At 41.0% G+C, this 21,221-nt stretch overlaps 1 protein-coding gene across 1 annotated transcript in view; it reads right to left on the bottom strand.

The window, feature by feature from the left end:
* The window catches only part of B3GNTL1 (UDP-GlcNAc:betaGal beta-1,3-N-acetylglucosaminyltransferase like 1), a 120,063-nt gene extending 99,387 nt beyond the window's left edge, over window positions 1-20,676 (bottom strand). Inside the window, exons 1-4 of the mRNA XM_082603047.1 lie at window positions 20,318-20,676; window positions 18,682-18,798; window positions 18,482-18,581; window positions 104-168 (exon numbers count right to left, since the gene is read on the bottom strand). Of these exons, the coding sequence (XP_082459173.1) occupies window positions 104-168; window positions 18,482-18,581; window positions 18,682-18,798; window positions 20,318-20,380 (345 nt within the window). The 5' untranslated portion in view covers window positions 20,381-20,676. The remainder of the gene's footprint in view (window positions 1-103; window positions 169-18,481; window positions 18,582-18,681; window positions 18,799-20,317) is intronic.
* Window positions 20,677-21,221: the final 545 nt, after the last annotated feature.

The raw sequence follows: 21,221 nt of genomic DNA, 5'->3' as shown, positions 1-21,221 counted from the left end.
CATCTTAGAACAATGATTTTCAAGAACCACACTAAAATGTAATACCTCTTAATTATTCAAAACATATAGTCACACATTTTAAATAAAACAAAGAGTTACTTACCGAATCCAAAAAGCAAAGGTAAGACCCTGAGCTCTGTGCTATTGCTTGATTTTTAGAATATCCGACTGTTTAAAAAAGAAAAGGAAAAGCTCTTTTAGAAGTCAATTTTCAATGGATTCTCTTTCATAAAATTCAGTGTGATGCACACAGTAGGAAAGCTAGGAACATTCTGTACCGCCAACTAAAAAATCAGGCTGCTTTAGAAGAAACTGATGGAGTAAGTATAATGATAAGGGACGACAGTCCATCCAGTACCAGTGTTAAAGCAGGATGTGCTCAGAGGAGGAAAATAAAGTCAGCAAACATTTATCCAGTACAGCACTAAGCTAAACCCTGGGGAATACTTTTAAAAAAACAAAATTACAATGTCCCTGAATGGAAGGACTTGAGTAGAACTGGCAGGAACACTTTCTATAAAGTCTCTGTTGATAAAAGTCACGACACGGTTACCCAGCAGTTGGGGCCACATACACACGTGCGATCAGCTGGTAGAAGCTCACTGGACTGGACACTCCGTGGGCAGTTACCTGAACACATATTTCAGTGATGAGTTACAGGCCCTGTCGGTGTCCACTGTTCCTGCACATACTCTTTGGGGCCAGCTCTTCCAGGAGGTACAGACCCTACTTCACCAAGACATGACCGGCACAAGAACCCGTCTTGGGATGGAAAATACACCACGCATATGAAAATACACAAGGAGGATGGACAATCCTGGCCGCACGCGGCGTGGGTGCCCCTTGCACCGCCGAGCACAGGGAGCAGGCACCATGTGGGGACGGCACACGGAGCACAAAGGCAGCAGATTCACCTGCGCACCTGGAAATCAGGGAAGCGGTTTCCCTTGGGGAGGGGGGCTTCTGGGCCGGTGATGTCGCTCTTCATCAAGGTGCTGGCTGCACGGTGTGTTCAGTTTGTGAAAATTAATTGAGCTGTACAAAGATGATAGGTGTACTTTTCTGTATGGATAGTATATCTTAAGAAATGTTTTGGAATCCTTGCCTTCAGAGATTAGAACTGAGTTGGAAGGAGAGGTAACCGACAGCCTATATTAAATGCCAGATGAACGGTGGGAAGCTCTAGGGAGGCTTATGGAGAGAAGATGAGACCACGGCAGAGGGGGCCAGAGAGATGACGTGAGTTTACAGTGAGAGAATGGGGTTCTGAGTGATGAACCGGGCAGTGAGCAGCATGGGGCGCACTGCAGCTTTCAAGGGAGGGCAGCCAGGATAAGGCTTCCGAATAAGGAACAGAGCACAGAAATGAACACACAGCAAGCTCGGTCTACATGCTGAGGGCGGGGCAGGTTAGAGGAGGCACTTAGTCCCAAAGAGGGGACCAAGGGGCCTTCGAGGGGCACAATTCCCACCTTCCCTAGAAAGGAAATTCTGGTGCCTGAATCGTATTACAGATACACTTAGATTTGGTGCCACAGAGGAGAGTTGCACAAAGCGGAACAGGTGTGCGCAGAGTTAAAGCAATAAATCCCTCTTACTCAGAGCTGAGATCACCCGAAAAATGTTGGTCCCAGGAGACACCAGCAAAGTGTCTGCCCCAGGCCTCACCCCAGGTGCTCCCCAGTTTTCTGCTGAAAGGGGAACAGGGAGAGAAGGCAGGTCCCTCCTGTCACTCAGCCACATTTTGGAACAAACCACACTGCAGCCAGAAGTAGGGACCTTGGCCCTCATGCAGGGTGTCAAAGGGTGTGACCCAGAGCAGTGCCTTTGGCTGTTTTCACACGAGGTAGCACCTTAATTTCCAGCATTAATCCTAGAGCTTGGCCAACCCAAACCAGTTAGCAGGACAGTCACAGATGTCAAAGAACCACAGGTATAACAAGCAAGAGAAGGAAAGGCACACAAGGGGAGACAGGGGCCTGGCTCCTGACCCCTGGGGATGGATTAGCAACTATAGGTAAATCTCCATCATCACCACAAAGCAAGGCAGGCCCAGAGAAAAGAGCTCATGGAATCAAAACGAAAAATGGGAAAAGACACACTGAAATTAACAGGAGCTGTGTTTAAAAAGTGGTTTTATTAGTGTTGGGTTTTAGAAGGGGAAAAATCAAACCCAAGAATTTGGGTAATGAAGGAAAATGCATCTACTAAGGAAGCTGAAAGTTTCTCACGATGAATCTTGTGTTTGGCAAAGATAAGGAATTTGCTTTAATATTATTGCCTTGAAAAGTCAAATGTTTGTGCCAGGGCCTGATGTTTGGGGAGGTCTGTCCCTTTGTGAGGGGAGTCGGTTGTCATGGCCACAGCAGGAAAACTCCCGCCTCGGTGCGATATTAACATTCCTTACTCTTGGAGAGAAGAGGGTGGGATTGTGTTTTATTTCAATTTTAGCAAGTGACCACATTATTAAGAAATGTTTTGCTCTATTATGATATGAAATAATAGTAAATGAATCTTAACCCAATTTAAATACCCAACACTCCTGAAAATAGACACTTTGGATCTACATTATCCAATAGTCGATATAACATATCCTATTTAAGAAAATATTGTTCTAGGAAAATATGTCCTTTCTGACATAATCCAAATTAACTGTTTTATTAATGTGTAACACAGGATTCCCATGAATTCGCTTGCTTTATCCAACTTTGATGAGACGGCAGAATCATTTCTTCACAATGTTACAATTTACTTTTTTATTATTTATAGAATACATACAAATATGATATGGCTCAAGTTTTATATCTACTCTATAAAAAGTGTTTTATGAATGATAAAACTTGCTTTTAAAGTGGAGATTAGACAAGCAATCGCAACAGTCATCAAAATGCCTTTAAATTACTTTTGTTCAACTATGGAAGATGCGAAACATCTTAATTAAAGAATACTTTGAAAGGTTGCTCATAGTAGTTTCAAAAACCACAATTTGTTTACACACATTTCAGAAGCAGGTTGAAATGGATGTCGCACAATAACTGATTTATAAAAAATTTTCTATTTCAAACAGACTAAAGATAATGAAAACAAGAAATAATTTGGGGGAAGATACTAAAAATATGCATGAGATGAGGCGGAGGAGGAGGAAGACAATAACAGAACAGCTGCTAAGACCTCTCAAGGGCCCACCATGTGTGGCCTCCTCTGGAACCCGGCACACATCAGCTCGTCTTACGCCCTCCCAACATCCACATGGGCACCTACTGCTACAGCCTGTTCACAAAGAAGGAAACGGAGGCACGGGGTGGGTGCAGTGGACCCAACCCCGCAGCGGCTCCAGAGCCCCCTCGCTCAAGCACCTGCCCCGCCGCCCATCCTCGGCACCTCAGGTGCTGCCCTCACCCACCACAAGGCACCTCTACATGGGGTCACTGTGCGATGTCAGAGAACACGGTCTTTCCACAGGAACCTTCTAAAATAGCAGGGGAAAAGCTTTCTTCTTTTAAAAGACCAAGATTTTAAAATTATTTCTGATTTAAAATTTTTTTCTAAACTATTTTATACAATTTTCTGCTTTCCTAAGTAGAATGCACTGGCTGCTGTTTGTGAGGAACGCAAGGCAGGGCAGGGGAGCACTTTCTGGGAGAGAAGTCTCTGCTTCATTCTCTGAAGCCCAACTATTTCTTAGCTCATTTTCACCAACATCCACCCTTTACTTGCCCCGCTTCCAAAAAAAAAAAAAAAAAAAAAATGCTGGCAGGAAGCTGCAAAAGGTAAAGTGAAGGGCACCTGCCCTGGCTACCCTCAGTGGAAGGAGATGCACTTAAGCCCCTCGTGGAGAAGCACACTATCTTACTTGAGAGCCAGTGTTCAGAGATGCTTAAATCTATTTGAGGGCGGGCCCCAGAGGGCTCTGATCCCAGCTGTGCCATCGAGGGGGGCAATGTGAACTCTGAGTAAATCAGGACTCGGGCGAGACCCACGTGAGCTTGCAAGGTGCACCAGCAAGAATCAGCAAGTGAGACCCACTGAGTCCCCCGACCACCCAACACCAGCAGAAAAGAGCAGAGAGAAAGCGGGAAGATGAGAAGGAGTCTTGGAGGACAAGAGGCATCTAGAAAGAGTAGAACTGTCTCTCCCGCTCACAGCTCTCCCCTGAGAGCTACCCTGAATGCTTCAATCCTATGCCACAACCCTACTGACCCACCCACCCACCTGGAAAGGATCTGAGTAGCTGTGAGCCTTTGTTTTGGCAAGTCACCCGCTGGGTCCGAACAGGATCTCGTAGCCGACCTAACACCCCCCTGGATCTCATCTGAGGGGTATTCCAGAGAGATCTCAAACCTTCAGCTGTGTTGGGAGCTACAAGGTTCCCTTAAGACCAAGCTCACTATGGAGGTGAAGCTACACCATTCCTGAGGATTTTAAAGGAGTGGTTCTCAACCCTGGATGCTCTTCAGTATGTTTTGGGAAGCTTTTACAACCTGCGTGCCATGGTTGCACCCCAGACCAATTACACGAGAACATCTTAGGGTAGGACTCAGGCACCAGGATTCTTAAAGCCTCTCCAGGCAATTCTAACATGCTACCAAAGTTGAGGACAACTTTTTAAAGAAAGACATGATTCCTAAAACCTACAGGAACCTGTCCACCAGCCAGTCTTATCATCTGCCCTGCTTCTACCTTCAACCCCACCAGCCACGGTCTCATCATCTGTCCTGCCTGCACTTTCAGCTCTAGCAATGTGTGCAGGCATATTGTTTTCAAGTCTTATATGAAAACTATAAAGTCAAACTACTGGAGGCACACTAGATTACAATTAAAGCTAAATATGCAAAGTGAACCATTTTTACAGAAACAGAGGATGAATGAAGAAACAACCACAACTTGACCCAGCATCATGAAATTTCAAAACTCAAAACACAAAGAGAAAAATCTTAGACACTTTCAGAAAAGATGCCTTTAAAATAATAAGAATCAGACTTACATAAGATTTCTTACTAGAATCAGGAGATACCAGAAGATAATGAAGCAACTCCTCCAAAATTCTAAGGAAAATTATTTTGCACCTAGAATTCTATACCCAGACAAACTGCCAATTGAGTAAAAGTACAAAATAAAGACATTTTTTGACATGTAAATACTCTAAATATTTTACCATACACATACCGGATATGAAAAAATTACTTGAAGAAGTACTTAAGAGAAACTTAAAAGGAACATAATTAAAAAGAAAATTAGGGGCTTCCCTGGTGGCGCAGTGGTTGAGAGTCCACCTGCCGATGCAGGGGACACGGGTTCGTTCCCTGGTCCGGGAAGATCCCACATGTCGCAGAGCCACTAGGCCCGTGAGCCATGACCACTGAGCCTGCGCGTCCGGAGCCTGTGCTCCGCATCAGGAGAGGCCACAACAGTGAGAGGCCCGCATACCGCAAAAAAAAAAAAAAAAAAAGAAAGAAAATTAAATGAAATAAAAAGAGAAGGAAAACAAAACCCCCAAACAGTGGTGCATGCGTATACAGTAGAAGGGAATAAAGCAGGAGATGTTTTAAAGGCTCCATAGATTTTGACACCTGGGAATCCCCTCAGTGTGCAGCACGGGGTTAGCAGCAGATTTACTTCAGTTCCTCCTCCGAGTCTAATCCACCGGGTGGTCTGCAGCGAATAACAGTTACTTAAAAACCATTAGTGCTGTTTTTGCAAGGTTTAAGCTGTTGGAATCAACCAAGTCAAGTACATAAAACAACAAGAGTTACAGAACAGAATGTAAAGATTATAAGCCCTGACAATATAGATATATTATGACAAACCAAAACTCTGAGGGGGGAAGAGAGAGAAAGGGAAGTGTGAAGTACCTACACTGGGCTAAATGTTTCCTCTTTCACAGCAAGTATCAACTAACACTGTGAGTTAAGTAAATCCAGTAGGAACTAAAAAACACTGGTTGCTCCTAGGGCGTGGAGCTTTTACATTTCATTGCAGACCTTTCTGTATGCCTGAATTTTCTTTTTTTTTTTTTTTTTTTTTTAACCACAAACTGGTATGAAAAAAAAAAATCTGGGGGCTTCCCTACTGGCGCAGTGGTTGAGAGTCCGCCTGCTAATGCAGGGGACACGGGTTCCTGCCCTGTTCCGGGGAAGATCCCACATGCCGCGGAGCGGCTGGGCCCGTGAGCCATGGCCGCTGAGCCTGTGCGTCCAGAGCCTGTGCTCCGCAACGGGAGAGGCCACAACAGTGAGAGGCCCGCGTACTGCAAAAAAAAAAAAATCTGTAATTAGTCAAAGTAGACATTTATTCATGAAAATAAGTAAATGGTCTTCCTGTCATCTAAATGCAGGCTGTGAGGCTAGTTTATATGGGAGGTTGAGACAAAAGTGGGCTGAATTGTTCTACAGTTATTGCTCTCATGAAGCTACATCAGCAAGTCCGAGACCTTCTGCTCTCACCCCTGAGCCAGACATGTAACCCACACAAAAAACTACAGACCAATGTTCCATATGTATATAGATATAAAAATCCTTAAGAAAACCGAATAACTGCATTGTATGAAAATACTATAGTGTTATGGCTGGTTAGTTCTGGCACTGCAAGAGTGGTTCACTGTTAAGAAAAATACTAATGTAATTTACTACAATAAAAATGTTAGGAGAAAAAAATAGGCAATCACTTTAACAGATACCTAAAAGACATCTAATAAATTCTACACTGACACCTCTTTTTTTTTTTTTTTTTCTGGCTGCACCATGCAGCACATGGGATCTTAGATCTCCATCAGGGATCAAACCCACGTCCCCAGCATTGGAAGTGCAGAGTCTTAACTGCTGGACCAACAGGGAAGTCCCTGATGCCTCATTTTATGAAGGCTTACTAAATTAGAAATATCAAGTTACCTTGATAAAGGTATCTATCAGAAAGCAATAGCAAATGTCATACTTTTAACACTGAAACACTACAAACATTCCCACGAAGCCAGCACAGTAAAAGGATTCATTAATGTGATTCCACATTGTTCTGCTACCCCCCAAAATATATGAAAAATAAAGAAATAATTAGAAATAAAGAAACAAAATTATAATATTTATTCAGGATTAGATTACCTAAATAGAAAATCTGCGATAATGTGAAAAACTATCAGCGTTGGACAAGATAGGGAACCAGTGAAACTGGTAGTCTATCCTCTCTACCCAAGTCCAACACTAGAAACAAAAGGAGACCATAGACTCTGAACTTCCGATTTAAAAACTGCAAGAACCTCGAGAGGAGACAGAAGGAGGCTGTACCCTGACGTGGAAGGAAACCCAAATACCACAGTCCAGAGGCTCGCTTGGCAAGAACTTTTGGATTGTGTTCCTTCCTCCACCCACCGCTGTGTGGGGAGCTGAGTGCCCACCCCTCCCTCCATCGCTGTGAAGCAAAAGAACAGCAGGTTCAGGAGGCAGCACCAGGATTGGGAGAAGCTGTTCCCACAAATACAGAAGACAGCCGTTTCAGGCCTCCGCCTTCTCTTCTCCCTGTCCACGCCAAAAAGGAGAGGAATTGCACGGAACAGAGGAAGATGGAAGGATGAACAGAAGGAAGGGAAGCGGGGGGTGGGGGTGGGCAAAAGCAGTACAGGCAGGTTACCTAAGGGGCAAGCTCACCTGTATGGGGAGGTGCTCTGGGGGCAGCAAGTAGGGACTAAAGGAAGGATAATAAAGCTTGTGATGAAATTTCTTCATCACCGGATCCACCAGCCAACACTCAAACATGCCAGACAAGGACATACAAAAGGTAAAAGAATTCATCGCCAGTAGACCATCACTGCAAGAAATGTTTAAAAAAGTCCAGGCAGGAGGAAAATCATAGAAGATGGAAATCTGGCTCTACACAAAGAAATGAAGAGCACTGAAAACTAACTATATGAGTAAATGAGTAATCTTCTTTCTTATTATTTCGGTCTCTTAAAAAGATGATTGACTGTTTAAACTAAGTTAATACCAACGTTTGTGGGGTTTACGGTACATGTAAAAGTAGAATGCATGACAACAACAGCAAACAAGGCAAGAGGGGAGAGAAGGACATGTCCTGTCATGAGGTTCTCACACTGTATGTGAAGCTGTACACACATCTGAGGGGCTGAACTTGGTAAGCTGACAGTATATTCTGTAAACTCCAAATCAACCACTAACAAGGCAAAAAAGGAATTATAGCTAATAACCCAACAAAGGAGATAAAATAGAACCAAAAGAAATTTTGATTGGAGCTGGCCTGACAGCACAAGTTCCATAGACTGCTTGCCAGCAAAACTGGTAAAAATTATTTTTTTAATAATTTAATTTTAAAAAATTATTTTTAAATAATTTTTTAAAAATTATTTTTTAAAAACCCAACCATTTACAGTCTCTGGAAATGGCCCTAACACACAGCAAATGAAAAAAATATTTATTCAAGAAAATCTACTAAAACTCAGTAATAGTGAGGGTCTAGGTATTTGAGCCAAGACCTGCTCCTTCTCTCCCCCAAGAAGGAAGCCTCACCCCAGACAGGTACAGCCAAAAATACAAGGTTCCCTCTTCTGCTAGGCCCGTCAGAAAGCTATTTTCCTGGGAGAGATAGGGCATCAGCATTCTTCATCCTGACTCCAGGTACCTGTTGCTGAGGCTGAGTCCCAGGCAAGTGCAGTTGAGAAGTGGGGCTCCCTTCTCCCACTCAGCCCCCATGCTGGGATGGACTCTGTCTACACTGGGAATGGTATCACCAAGAATACTGGGGACCCAAATGCCCTTGCCCTAGTTTGTGGGGTGGGGGTTCCATATTGAGAGAGACATGGGGTTACTGCCCACCCCCTGCTTCATCTGCAACAGGGTGTGAAGTTCAAGCCCTAGGGCACACCCAAAACAGTGGTGAGAGGCAGCTGGTAAAGGAAATTGGTAGATTCATTGGCAATATAGGCTAAACTGTGGGACGACCAGTTTGCTAGACATAAACGGGTAAGAGACAGCTGAGAAGAGCCCTCCTGGTGTCAGAACAAACTTTAAACACTGACCTCAAGAACTATTCCTTTGAAGGAATCTGAATTCACTTAATTATTCTTATATAGCAATTTATGCTCTTAGGTATTGTTGAAAACAGTAAAGCAGTCAGCAATAAGTGGAGCTTGACAGCTGGGTGTGGTCATGCAGAGAGAGGCCAGCCCACACCACTGTCACCTCAGGGTGACTGTGGGTACACCCAGCGCTGTATTCCTGAGAGAGATCATTAGAGGTTTCACACTGCAAGGGCAGGGGAGCAGACTTTACTAAAATTATCCAACCAGTCAATATACAAGCAAACAAGTCAATAATAATAACAAGCCTAGTCGGGGTGGGGGGGACCAGTACCCAGAGTTACTATAATATATTATCTAATATGTCCAGTTTCCAACAAAAATTAGGAGACATGCAAAGAAACAAGAAAGCATTACCCAGACACCTAATAAAAATAAGGCCCAGAAACTTCTACTGAGAACATCACAGTGTCTAATTTAACAAAGACCTCAAAGTAACCATTATAAATATGTTCAAAGACCTAAAGGAAACCATAATTAAAGAAGCAAAGAAAGGTATGAAGACAATGTCATATCAAATCAAGAGTATCAATAAAGAAACAGAAATTATTAAAAAGGACCAACTGGAAATTCTAGAGCTGAAAAGTATAACGCCCTAACCAAAAAATACCCTGGAGGAGCTCAACAGTATATTTGAATTGGTAGAAAAATTAGCACACTTGATGGATAAAAATAATGCAATCTGAAGAACAGAGAGAAAAAAGAATGAAGAAAAATAAACACGACCTCAGAGAAATCTGAAATACTATTAAAGACACTAATATATGCATAATAGTAGTACCAAAAGAAAAGAGCAATAAGCACAAAAAATATTCAAAGATATAATGGCTAAAATCTTTCCAAATGCAGTGAAAAACATTAATCTACACATTCAAGAAGCTCAACAAACTCCAAGGAGGATAAACTCAATAGATTCACAACTAGATACGTCATAGTAAAAACACTGAAAGTCAAAAACAGGGAGAAAATCTTAAAAGAGACAAGGGAAAAGAAAGGAAATCTCAGTAAGATTAACAGTTGACTTTTCAGCACAAACAATGGAGGCCAGAAGGCAGTGGGATAACATATTCAAAGAACTCAAAGAAAAAACTGTTAACCAAGAATCCTATATCCAGTAAAACTATCTTTCAAAAATAAAGGAGAAATTAAGACATTCCAAATAAACAAACACTGAGAGAAACTGTTGTTGATTCACCTTACAAGAGATACTAAAGGAAGTTCTTTAGATTAAAAAGATTGACCCCAAGTGATTCCAGGGAGTATTTCAAATCCATGAAAGAAAATAGACAGCACCAGTAAAGTAATTATTAATTATAAAAGACAATATAAATGCATATTTCTTCTGCTAACTGAAGTAGCAGTAGTAAAAAAAAAAATTGTATAAAACAATATGTAACAACCCAATCAAAACATAGGTGGGGGCTTCCCTGGTGGCGCAGTGGTTGAGAGTCCGCCTGCCGATGCAGGGGACACGGGTTTGTGCCCCGGTCCGGGAAGCTCCCACATGCCGCGGAGCAGCTGGACCCGTGAGCCACGGCTGCTGAGCCTGCGCATCCGGAGCCGGTGCTCCACAACGGGAGAGGCCACAACAGTGAGAGGCCCACGTATGGCAAAAAAAAAAAAAAAAAAAAAAAAAAAAAGGGTGGAAGATCTAAACAGACACTTCTCCGAAGAAGACATACAGATGGCCTAGAGGCACGTGAAAAGATGTTCAACATCACTAATTATTAGAGAAATGCAAATGAAAACTACAATGAGGTATCGCCTCATACCAGTTAGAATGGCCATCATCAAAAAATCTACAAACAAGGGCTTCCCTGGTGGCACAGTGGTTGAGAGTCCACCTGCCGATGCAGGGGACATGGGTTCGTGCCCCGGTCCGGGAAGATCCCACATGCCGTGGAGCGGCTAGGCCCGTAAGCCATGGCCGCTGAGCCTGTACGTCCGGAGCCTGTGCTCCGCAACGGGAGAGGCCACAACAGTGAGAGGCCCGTGTACCACAAAAAAAAAAAAAAAAAAAAAAAAATCTACAAACAATAAATGCTGGAGAGGGTGTGGAAAAAAGGGAACCCTCCTACACCATTGGTGGGAATGTAAACTGATACGGCCACTATGGAGAACAGTATGGCAATTTCTTTAAAAACTAAACATAGAGCTACCATATGATCCAGCAATCCCACTCCTGGGCATATATCTGGAGAAAACCATAATTCGAAAGGATACACACACCCCAGTGTTCACTGCAGCACTATTTACAATAGCCAGGACATGGAAATAACCTATATGTCCATCGACAGAGGAATGGATAAAGAAGATATTGTACATATATACCATGGAATATTACTCAGTCATAAAAAAGAATGAAATAATGCCATTTGCAGCAACATGGATGGACCTAGAGACTGTCATACAGTGAAGTAAGTCAGAAAAAGAAAAACCAATATCGTATATTAATGCATATATGTGGAACCTAGAAAAATGGTACAGGTGAACCAGTTTGCAAGGCAGAAATAGAGACACAGATGTAGTGAACAAATGTATGGACACCAAGGAGGGAAAGCAGGGGATGGGGGATGGGATGAATTGGGAGATTGGAATTGACATATATACAATAATATGTATAAAATAGATAAGTAATAAGAACCTACTGTATAGCACAGGGAACTCCACTTCACTGTACAGCAGAAACTAACACAACATTGTAAACCAACTATACTCCAATAAGAAATTAATTTAAAAAACAATATGTAAGTAATGTATTATTGGGTCTATAACATACAGAAACTCTGTATCTGGCAAAACTATCCTTCAAAGATGGAGAAATTAACACATTTGTAGATAAACAGAAGCTGAGGGAGATATTCACGAACAGATCTGCCCTACAAGAAATGCTAACAGGAGTCCTTCTGGCTCTAATGAGAACACTAGACAGTAACTTGAAACCATACAAACAAATGAAAAACATTGATGAAGATTACTATGTAGCTAAATATAAAAGCCAGTATTATTTTACTTTCAGTTTGTATTTTTCCCATATAATTTAAAAGACACATTAAACAGTGATTATAAACCTATGCTAATGGGCAAATCATAAAGATGTAATTTGTGACAAAACTGATATAAAGTGGGAGGTACACAGCTGTACAGGAGCAGAGCTTTATACACTATTAAAGTTAAGTTGATGTTAATTCAAATTAGATTGTTATAAATTTAAGATGTTACTTGTAATCCCCACAGTGATGACTAAGAAAATAACTTACAAATACACAGAATAGGAAATGAGAAGGGAATAAAAATGGCACACTAGTAATAACCAATTAAACATAAAGGAAAGCACTGATGGAGGATTGAAGAATAAAAGAGATAGACAGCATATAGAAAACAATAGCAAAATGGCAAAAGCCTCGAAAGTAATTACTTTAAATATAAATGCTCCAATGAAAAGGCAAAGACTGGCAGAATGGATTAAAAAAAACACATGATCCATTTAAATGCTACAGGAGATTCATCTTAGATCCAAAGGCACAAATAAGTTGAAAATGAAATGATGGAAAAAGATATTCCACTCAACCAACAACCAAAAAAGTGCTGGAGTGATTAAACTAGTACTAGGGAAAATAAACCCTAAGTCAGAAATTGTTACAAGAAACAAAGGACACTATATATTGATGAAAGGGTCAATCAAGAAAATATAACAATTATAAAACTATACACATCTAACAAGAGAGCCCCAAAATAAATGAAGCAAAAATGAACAGAACTGAAGGGAGAAACATAATTCTACTATAGTAGTTGAATACTTCAACACCTCACTTTCAATAATAGATAGAACATCAAGACAGAAGAGCAGTAAGGTAATAGAGGATTTGAACAACACTATAAACCAACAGACCTAACAGACATACACAGAACACTCTACTCAATAACAGCAGAATATGCATTCTTCCTAAGTGCACATGCAACATTCTCCAGGACAGACCACATGTCAGGCCACAAAACATATCTCAAAATTTTTTTCAAGACTGAAATCAGATTAAGTATCTTCTCTGACCACAATGGAATGAAACTAGAATTCAATAACGGAAGGACAAATAGGTGAAAATTAAACAACCTACTCTTAAGTAACCAATGGGTCAAATAAGGGAAATTAGAATATACTTAAGAGATAAATAAAAATAAAAATACAGCATACCAAGACTTACAGGATGCAGCAAAAGCAGTGATCAGAGGGAAATTTATATATAAATGTCTACATAAAAGACGCCTCAAGTCAACAATCTAGCTTTACACGTTACGGAGCTAGAAAAAGAAGAACACATTAAACACACAGCTAGCAGAAGGAAAGAAATAATAAAGATCAGAACAGAGATAAATGAAATAAAGACTAAAAAAACAACAGAGAAAATCAATGAAACCAAAAGTTGGTTCTTTGAAAAGATCAACAACATTGACAAACCTTTAGCTAGACTAAGAACAAAGAAGCTTCAAATTACTAAAATCAAAAATGAAAGTGGGGAGACTTCCCTGATGGTCCAGTGGTTAAGACTCTGCACTTCTACTACAGGGGGTGCAGGTTCGACCCCTGGTCAGGGAACTAAGATCCCACAAGCCACGAGGCACGGCCAAAAAAAAAAAAAAAAAGAAAAGAAAAGAAAAAGAAAGTGGGTTCGTTACTATTAAACTTAACAGAAACCTAAACAGATTATAATTGAATATTATGAACAACTGTATGCCAACAAATCAGATAACCTAGATGAAATGGACAATTTCTAGAAACACACCAACTATCAAAACTAACTCAAGAAGAAGTAAAAAATCTGAACATACCTATAACAAATACAGAGATTGAATCAGTAATCAAAATCTCCCAACAACAGCAAAAATGCCTAGGATCAGACGGTTCCACTAGTGAATTCTACCAAACATTTAGAGAATTAACAACAGTCCTTCTCAAACTCTTCCCCCCACCAAAAAAAAAATAGAAGAAAAGGAAACACTTCTTACTCATTCTACAAAGCCAGCATTACTCTGACACTATAGTCAGACGGAGACATTAGAAGAAAGGAGAACTACATACCAATATCCCTTATGAATATCTATGTAGAAATCCTCAACAAAATACTGGCAAACTAAATCCAGCAGCATATTAGAAAGATTATACACCATGACCAAGTGGGATTTATCCCAGTAATGCAAGGGTGGTTCAACATACGAAATCAATCAGCATAATATACCACCTTAATAGAACTGAAGGAAAAAAACCTACATGATTATCTCAATTGATGCAGAAAAAAGATTGGACAAAATCCTCTTTCATGATAAAGAAAAACACAGTCAACAAACTAGGAATTGAAGGGAACTTCCTCAGCATGATAAAGGGTATTTGTAAAAATCCACAGCTAACATCACACTCAATGGTGAAACACCATATGCTTTCCCCCTAAGATCAGGATGAAGAAAAGGGTGTCTCCTTTCTCCACTCCTAAACACTGGAAGTTCTAGCTGGAGCAATTAGGCAAGAAAAAGAAATAAGGCATCCAATTAAAAAGGGATAAGTAAAACTATCTCAGTTGCAGATGACATGATCTTAAATATAGGAAATCCTAAAAACTCACAAAAAAACTACTAGAGCTAATAAACAAGTTCAACAAAGTTGCAGGATACAAGATCAATACACAGGAAAATCAGTTTTCCTATACACTAACAATGAACAATCTGAGAAGGAAATTAAGAAAACAATTCCATTCACACTACCATAAAAAATAATAAAATGCTGAGGAGTTAATTTAACCAAAGAGGCAAAAGACTTGTACATTGAAAGTTAAAAAACATTGATAAAAGAAACTGAAGAAGACCTAAGACCTAAAGAAAGATATTCTGTGTTCATGAATTGGAAGACTTAATATTGTTAAAGTGACAACACAACCCAAACAGATATACAGATTCAATGCCATCCCCATCAAAATCCCAATGGTCTTTTTTGCAGAAATGAAAAAACTGGTCCTAAAATTCATATGAAATTGCAAAACAATTTTGAAAAAGGAAAACGAAGTTGGAAGACTCACACTTCCCAATATCAAAACCTACCACAAAGCTATGGTAATCAAAGCAGTGTAGTACTGGCATAAGAATAGAGTCCAGAAATGAACCCATTCATTCATTTACGGTCAACTGATTTTCACAAGGGTACCAAAACTTTCAATGGAGAAAGAATAGTCTTAAACAAATGGTGTTGGAACAACTCAATATCCACATGCAAAAGAATGAACTTATATTCTTACTTCACACCATATACAAAAATGAACTCAAAATGGAACAAAGACCTACATAAAAGAGCTCAAATTATTAAACTCTTTGAAGAAAACAAAGGAGTAAATGTTCATGACCTTGATTAAGCAATGATTTCTTAGATAGGACACCAAAAGCACATAAAATGACAACAAAAATAAATTGGATTTTATCAAAATTACAATTTTTGTGCATCAAAGATTATTCTCAGGAGAGTGAAAAGACAATCCAAAGTATGGGAGAAAATATCTGCAAATCATATATCTGATAAGGGTCTAGTATCCAGAATATATAAAGAACTCTTACAGCTCAACAACAAAAACGCAAACAATCCAATTTTAAAATGGTCAAGGGATTTGGATAGACACTTCTCCAAAGAAGATATACAAATGGACAACAAGCACACAAAAAGAGGCTCAATATCATTAGTCAGTAGAGAAATGAAAATCAAAACCACAATGAAAAACCATTTCACACTCACTAGGATGGCTATAATAAAAAAGAACACAGAAAATAAGAAGTGTTGGTAAGGATGTGGAGAAACTGGAGCCCTCATACATGGTTGGTGGCAATGTAAAATGGTGCAACTGATGTGGAAAATAGTTTGGCAGTTCCTCAATATGCTGAACATAGAATTACAATATGACCCAGCAATTCAACTACAAGGTATATACCCAAAGGAACTGAAAACCTATGTTGAAACAAAAATTTGTACACAAATGTTTATACTAGCGCTCTTCACAACAGCCAAAAGGTAGAACAACCCAAATGTCCCTCAGCTGATGAATGGATAAACAAAATATGGTACACCTATACAATTAAATATTGGGTTGGCCAAAAAGTTCGTTTGGTTAATGAATACATTGTTCAATAAAGTTCTCGGTGCAAATGAAAAATGTCTTTTATTTTTACTTAAAACCAAATGAACTTTTTGGCCAACCCAATATTATTCTCTCATAAAAAGGAATGAAGTACTAATATATGCCTCAACATGAACCTTAAAAACATCTTACTACATGAAAGAAGCCAGTCACAAAAGAACACATATTATATGATTCCATTTATACGAAATGTCCAAAACAGGCAAATCTACAGACAGAAAGTAAATCAGTGGTTGCATAGGGCTGGGGGGAATGGGGGATGGAGGGTGATAACTAAAGGATACAAGGTTCCTTTTTGAGGTGATGAAAATGTTCTAAAATTGACTGTGGTGGTGGCTGCACACATCTGTGAACATACTACAAAACACTTGATTGTATACTTTGATGGGTGGATTGTGTGGTATATAAATTGTATTTTAATAAAGCTGTTATAAAAGATATTTAATTAATCCAAAAGAAGGCAGAGAAAGAGGAAAATGGAATGAAGAATAGATGCGACTAATATAAGATAATAGCGAGAGACTCAAACTTAACCACATCAATAATCATATTACATGTAACTAATGTAAACATCCCAGTTAAAAGGCAGAGATTGTCAGATTGGATTTAAAAAGCACCATCATATGTTGTCTACAAGAATCTATAAGGGAGGGGGCATCCTTTAAATATAAAGACAGGAAAAATGATGGAAAGGATACACTATGCTAACACTAGTCAAAATAAAGCCAGAGCAGTTATATTAATATCAAACAATGTATACTACCAGAGGTCAGGAGGGTTATTCATAATGATGAAGGGGTCAATTCTTCACAACAATCTCAAATATTAACAGAGTTTCAAAATACACAAAGCCAAAAATGATAGAACTATAAGGAAGAATAATAAATCTACAATTAGAGTTGGAGATTTCAATACCCCAACTCAGTAACTGAGAACAAGTAGACCTTGTATCAGCAAGGATGCAGTAGATTTAAACAAGACTGTGCCCAACTGGACTTGATTTACGTTTACAGAAAACTCCACAACACCAGCAGATACACAACCTTCTCAAGTGCACACGGAACATTTGCCAAGATAGGCCTTACCCTGGGCTATAAAGTAAATCTTACTAAATTTAAAAGATTCAAGTCAAAAAAGTATGTTCTCTTACTTCAGAGGAATTACATCAGAAATGAATAATAGAAAGATATCTGGGAAATCCCTCAAATATTTGTAAACTAAATACTAAATACTTCAAATAATCCATAAATCACATAAGAAATCAAAGGGGAAATTAGAAGGTATTTTGAAGCTGAATGAAAATTAAAACATAACATATCAGAATTTGTGGGATGTTGCTAATGCAATAGTTAGAGGGGAATTTATATCACTAAATGCCTATGTTAGAAAATGAGAAAGGTGTCAAACCAATGACCTCAGCTTTCACCTTAAGAATTACAATAAGAGGGGCTTCCCTGGTGGCGCAGTGGTTAAGAATCTGCCTGCCAATGCAGGGGACATGGGTTCGAGCCCTAGTATGGGAAGATCCCACAGGCCACGGAGCAACTAAGCCCGTGCACCACAACTACTGAGCCTGCGCTCTAGAGCCTGCGAGCCACAACTACTGAGCCCGCATGCCTAGAGCCTGTGCTCCACAACAAGAGAAGCCACTGCAATGAGAAGCCTGCGCACCACAATGAAGAGTAGCCCCCACTCACCACAACTAGAAAAAGCCCACGCGCAGCAACAAAGACCCAACACAGCCAAAAATAAATAAATTAATTAATTAAAAAAAAAGAATTACAAAAAGAACCAATTAAACCCAAAGTGAGCAGAAAGAAAATAATACAATTCAGAGTCGAAATAGAAAACAGACAAAATAGGAAAAAGAAAAACAATATAGAAAATCAATGAAACCAAAAGCTGCTTCTTTAAGAAGATTTTTTTTTAATGGACAAAAACAAACCTAATGTTACAATAAAAGAATTTTAAAAATTAGAGGTGACCAATAATGACCAATCACACCAGGAATAAAAACACCCAGTGGCTTTCTGTTGGGCTGAAAAAGTAAAGAATGAGCAGTGGATGTACACAAATCCTTACTGAAGCATAAGAAAGCCAGGCTTACCGTGTCCTTAATAAGTGGTATACTCAAGTATTACTCAGGATAATTTTCACCAGGATTTGAACAACAGGAAACTATTTTAGTACATAAGTCGATAAGAATAATAAACTAAACACGGTTACTGACCTCCTCGGGGAGAAGGAGAATCGTGCCCTCCAATGACCACGAGGATGCCGGAATCTTCCAGCTTCTCTTTCCATTTTTCAATGATAGTCATGGACTTGTCCTGAAAGCACGAGGACGTTGGCAGGTCAGGAAACTTTCCTCCAAACAGTCAGAGGTGACTTACACTAGGGCTAAATCACCAACAGGAAGTTCATAAATACCTTACTGGCATCATTAAAAATGGAAAGCTCCATGGAGCCTTCGAAGTCCTGCTGCAAAACAGACCCCAAGCACTCGTCCAGCCACGGTTCAGCGTCATGGACCGGGAGGATAACAGACTGGAATTCAAAACAAACCGATTGAGAAACAAGTGTGGAAACTGAATACTCTTTCCATGGCTCTAATTTACTTCCCCATTACCATCCGCACAATGCTTATTTCCAAAGGGCAAGACCTGACTTACAGAGTAACTCAGAATAAGCCTTCCAGGGAAAGAATATGTCCTGACCAAAAAAAAGGTGTCTATGCCTCCTCTCAAGATTTATTGTCTTAGATTTCCCAGAATTGGTCTTTTGGATGCTTTTGAAAAGGAAACAAAAATCTGAAAGGCATGAAAAATATTCCCAATACAATGGCAAATTCATGTGTTTCCCAATCAGTGGTCAGAAACATCATCATTTTGGTTGAAACAAGCATCTGTGTATCTTGAACCCACTCATGAAATAAGCATTTTCAGTAAACCATGATGTTAGAGAAACTGCAACAAAGAAACCCTTTTAAGTACCCCCTATACTTGCTTTAACAAAGTATGGGGGCGGGGCTGGGAAAAGGGGAGGTGACCTCCCTCCAGCTCTCTCTTCCTTTGCTCTACTCAGTTTAGGATAGTTTGGCACTATCCTCTTCTCATAGGGCCCACATAAAACAAAAATTTATGAAGTGTATGGAGTAAAACCAGTGAATCTTGACTGCCAACAAAACAACTGATTACAGGATTTGTCTTAATTCTGTACTATTACCACATTAAGCAATACAGAATACCCAATGATAGAAGTTACAGTCGGTCCTCACCCTTGAGTTTATACCCTAACGAAGAGTGGACATATTCCCAAGTAAGAAAACAGAAACACAGGTCATCCAGGTGTGAGCGTGTGTCTACATATGCATACACGTGCAAACATACATACATGCATATATGTACGAATTATATATCTATACAGAATATAGATATTTTAAATGCTAAATCTGAATATGGTTATGAAAAGCTCACAGATATAAGCACTGAAAATACAGTTCTGTCAAGTTCTTTACTCTGAGGATCTGATTCAACAGTGGTATCCCTTCCTGCATTTATGTTATCCACATAAGTAGTTCCCTAATTTACATACATATTTACTTTACTTTGGAATTATTTTTTAAAGGAAAGAATATTTTTACTGTTTTCAAGATCTACAATACAAAACATAATGTGAATTTCTGCCAAAGATGAGCCTTGATTAATCTCTGTTCGCACTCCTGCTGGTGCTTTAACGTTGATTTGGGCAGAGACCCTCATAGGCTGCCCAAGAGAAGAGGCGGTGGTGGTGTGGGAAATGGAGACCCAGGATGGGGAGAGGAGAGAGGGAGGGATGCAGGGGAGCGGGGCGGAGAGGAGGAGGACGGAGGGGAGAGGGACGGAGTGGAGAGGAAAGGAGAGGAGAGGAGAGGAGGGGACAGGAGACGACCGCAGAGTCGGGGAGTCAGAGTCAGGGAGGGGTACTGGAGCTGAGGGGCGGGGAGGGGCGAGGAGGGGCGGGGAGGGGCGAGGAGGGGGGCGCCACCCCCATCCCCACCTCCCACCACCGCCAGCCCAGCACCTACCACTTGGACGGGGGAGCGGGCCTGGCCGAGGGCGGCGGCAGCCGTGTACCCGCTGGCCTGCATGGTGCGCGCTCCTCGGGCCGCCCCGCCCACTTCGCCCTACGGCGCGTGCGCGGGCGGCTCGCCGGGAGGCGGGGCCGAGGCCGGGTGCCTCCGATTGGCGCAGAGGGACGTCGATCCAGCGGGGACCTGCAGGCAGTGGAGAGGCGCGGCCTAGAGCGGCGGGAGGACAGTCCAGCCACAGCCACAGGCCCAGTCCCCCCACCTTCCACCCCGCCACAGCCACAAACACTCGCACACGCACAACCCTCCCCCCCCGCCCCGAGGGAGCTCATCTGATCTGCTTAGAGGTCCGCAGTGAAGCAAGTGTTACAGGAGTTCCTGGGTTGTGCAGAAGGTGGGGTTTGTGGGAAGACGCTGCGCTGTCCCGGTGGCTACGCCTTCCCACGTGTGTCCCTTCTCTGACCAGGAAAGGTTCTATGTGAAGAGCAGGTGATGGTCCCCTGCACTGGCGACGGGACACCTGAGCGGCCCCCTGTGGAGCACCTCCCGCGCCGCCCGGGGCCCGAGGGGACCGCCTGTCACGCGGGTGCCCCGACCCATCTGGGTCAGTGAGCACGTCATAGCCTTTACCGCCCCAAACTAATGTTAAATGCAAATCATTCTACAAAGTAGCAATTATGATAAAGCCGAACTTCTGTTTCATGTCTTGTAAGCATCACTTCAAATGTCATTTTTCCTTAAACTGCATCAATATCTTCAAAGCCTATTGCACAGATTGAAACGCTTAGGTCAGATGAGTAAAAATGCATCCTATCTACAAAGGATAAAGGACAAAAACAATCTGAGAATTTGTTTCCAAGGACTTGATGTGCTCCAGGGGTTGGTGTATTAGGAATAGTTT

The sequence above is a fragment of the Mesoplodon mirus genome, assembly GCF_964341445.2.
Source record: "Mesoplodon mirus genome assembly, chromosome: 18".
In the NCBI taxonomy this organism is placed as follows: Eukaryota; Metazoa; Chordata; class Mammalia; order Artiodactyla; family Ziphiidae; genus Mesoplodon; species Mesoplodon mirus.
The sequence above is the reverse complement of the archived record's forward strand: the minus strand, read 5'-3'. Positions and strand labels throughout refer to the sequence as shown.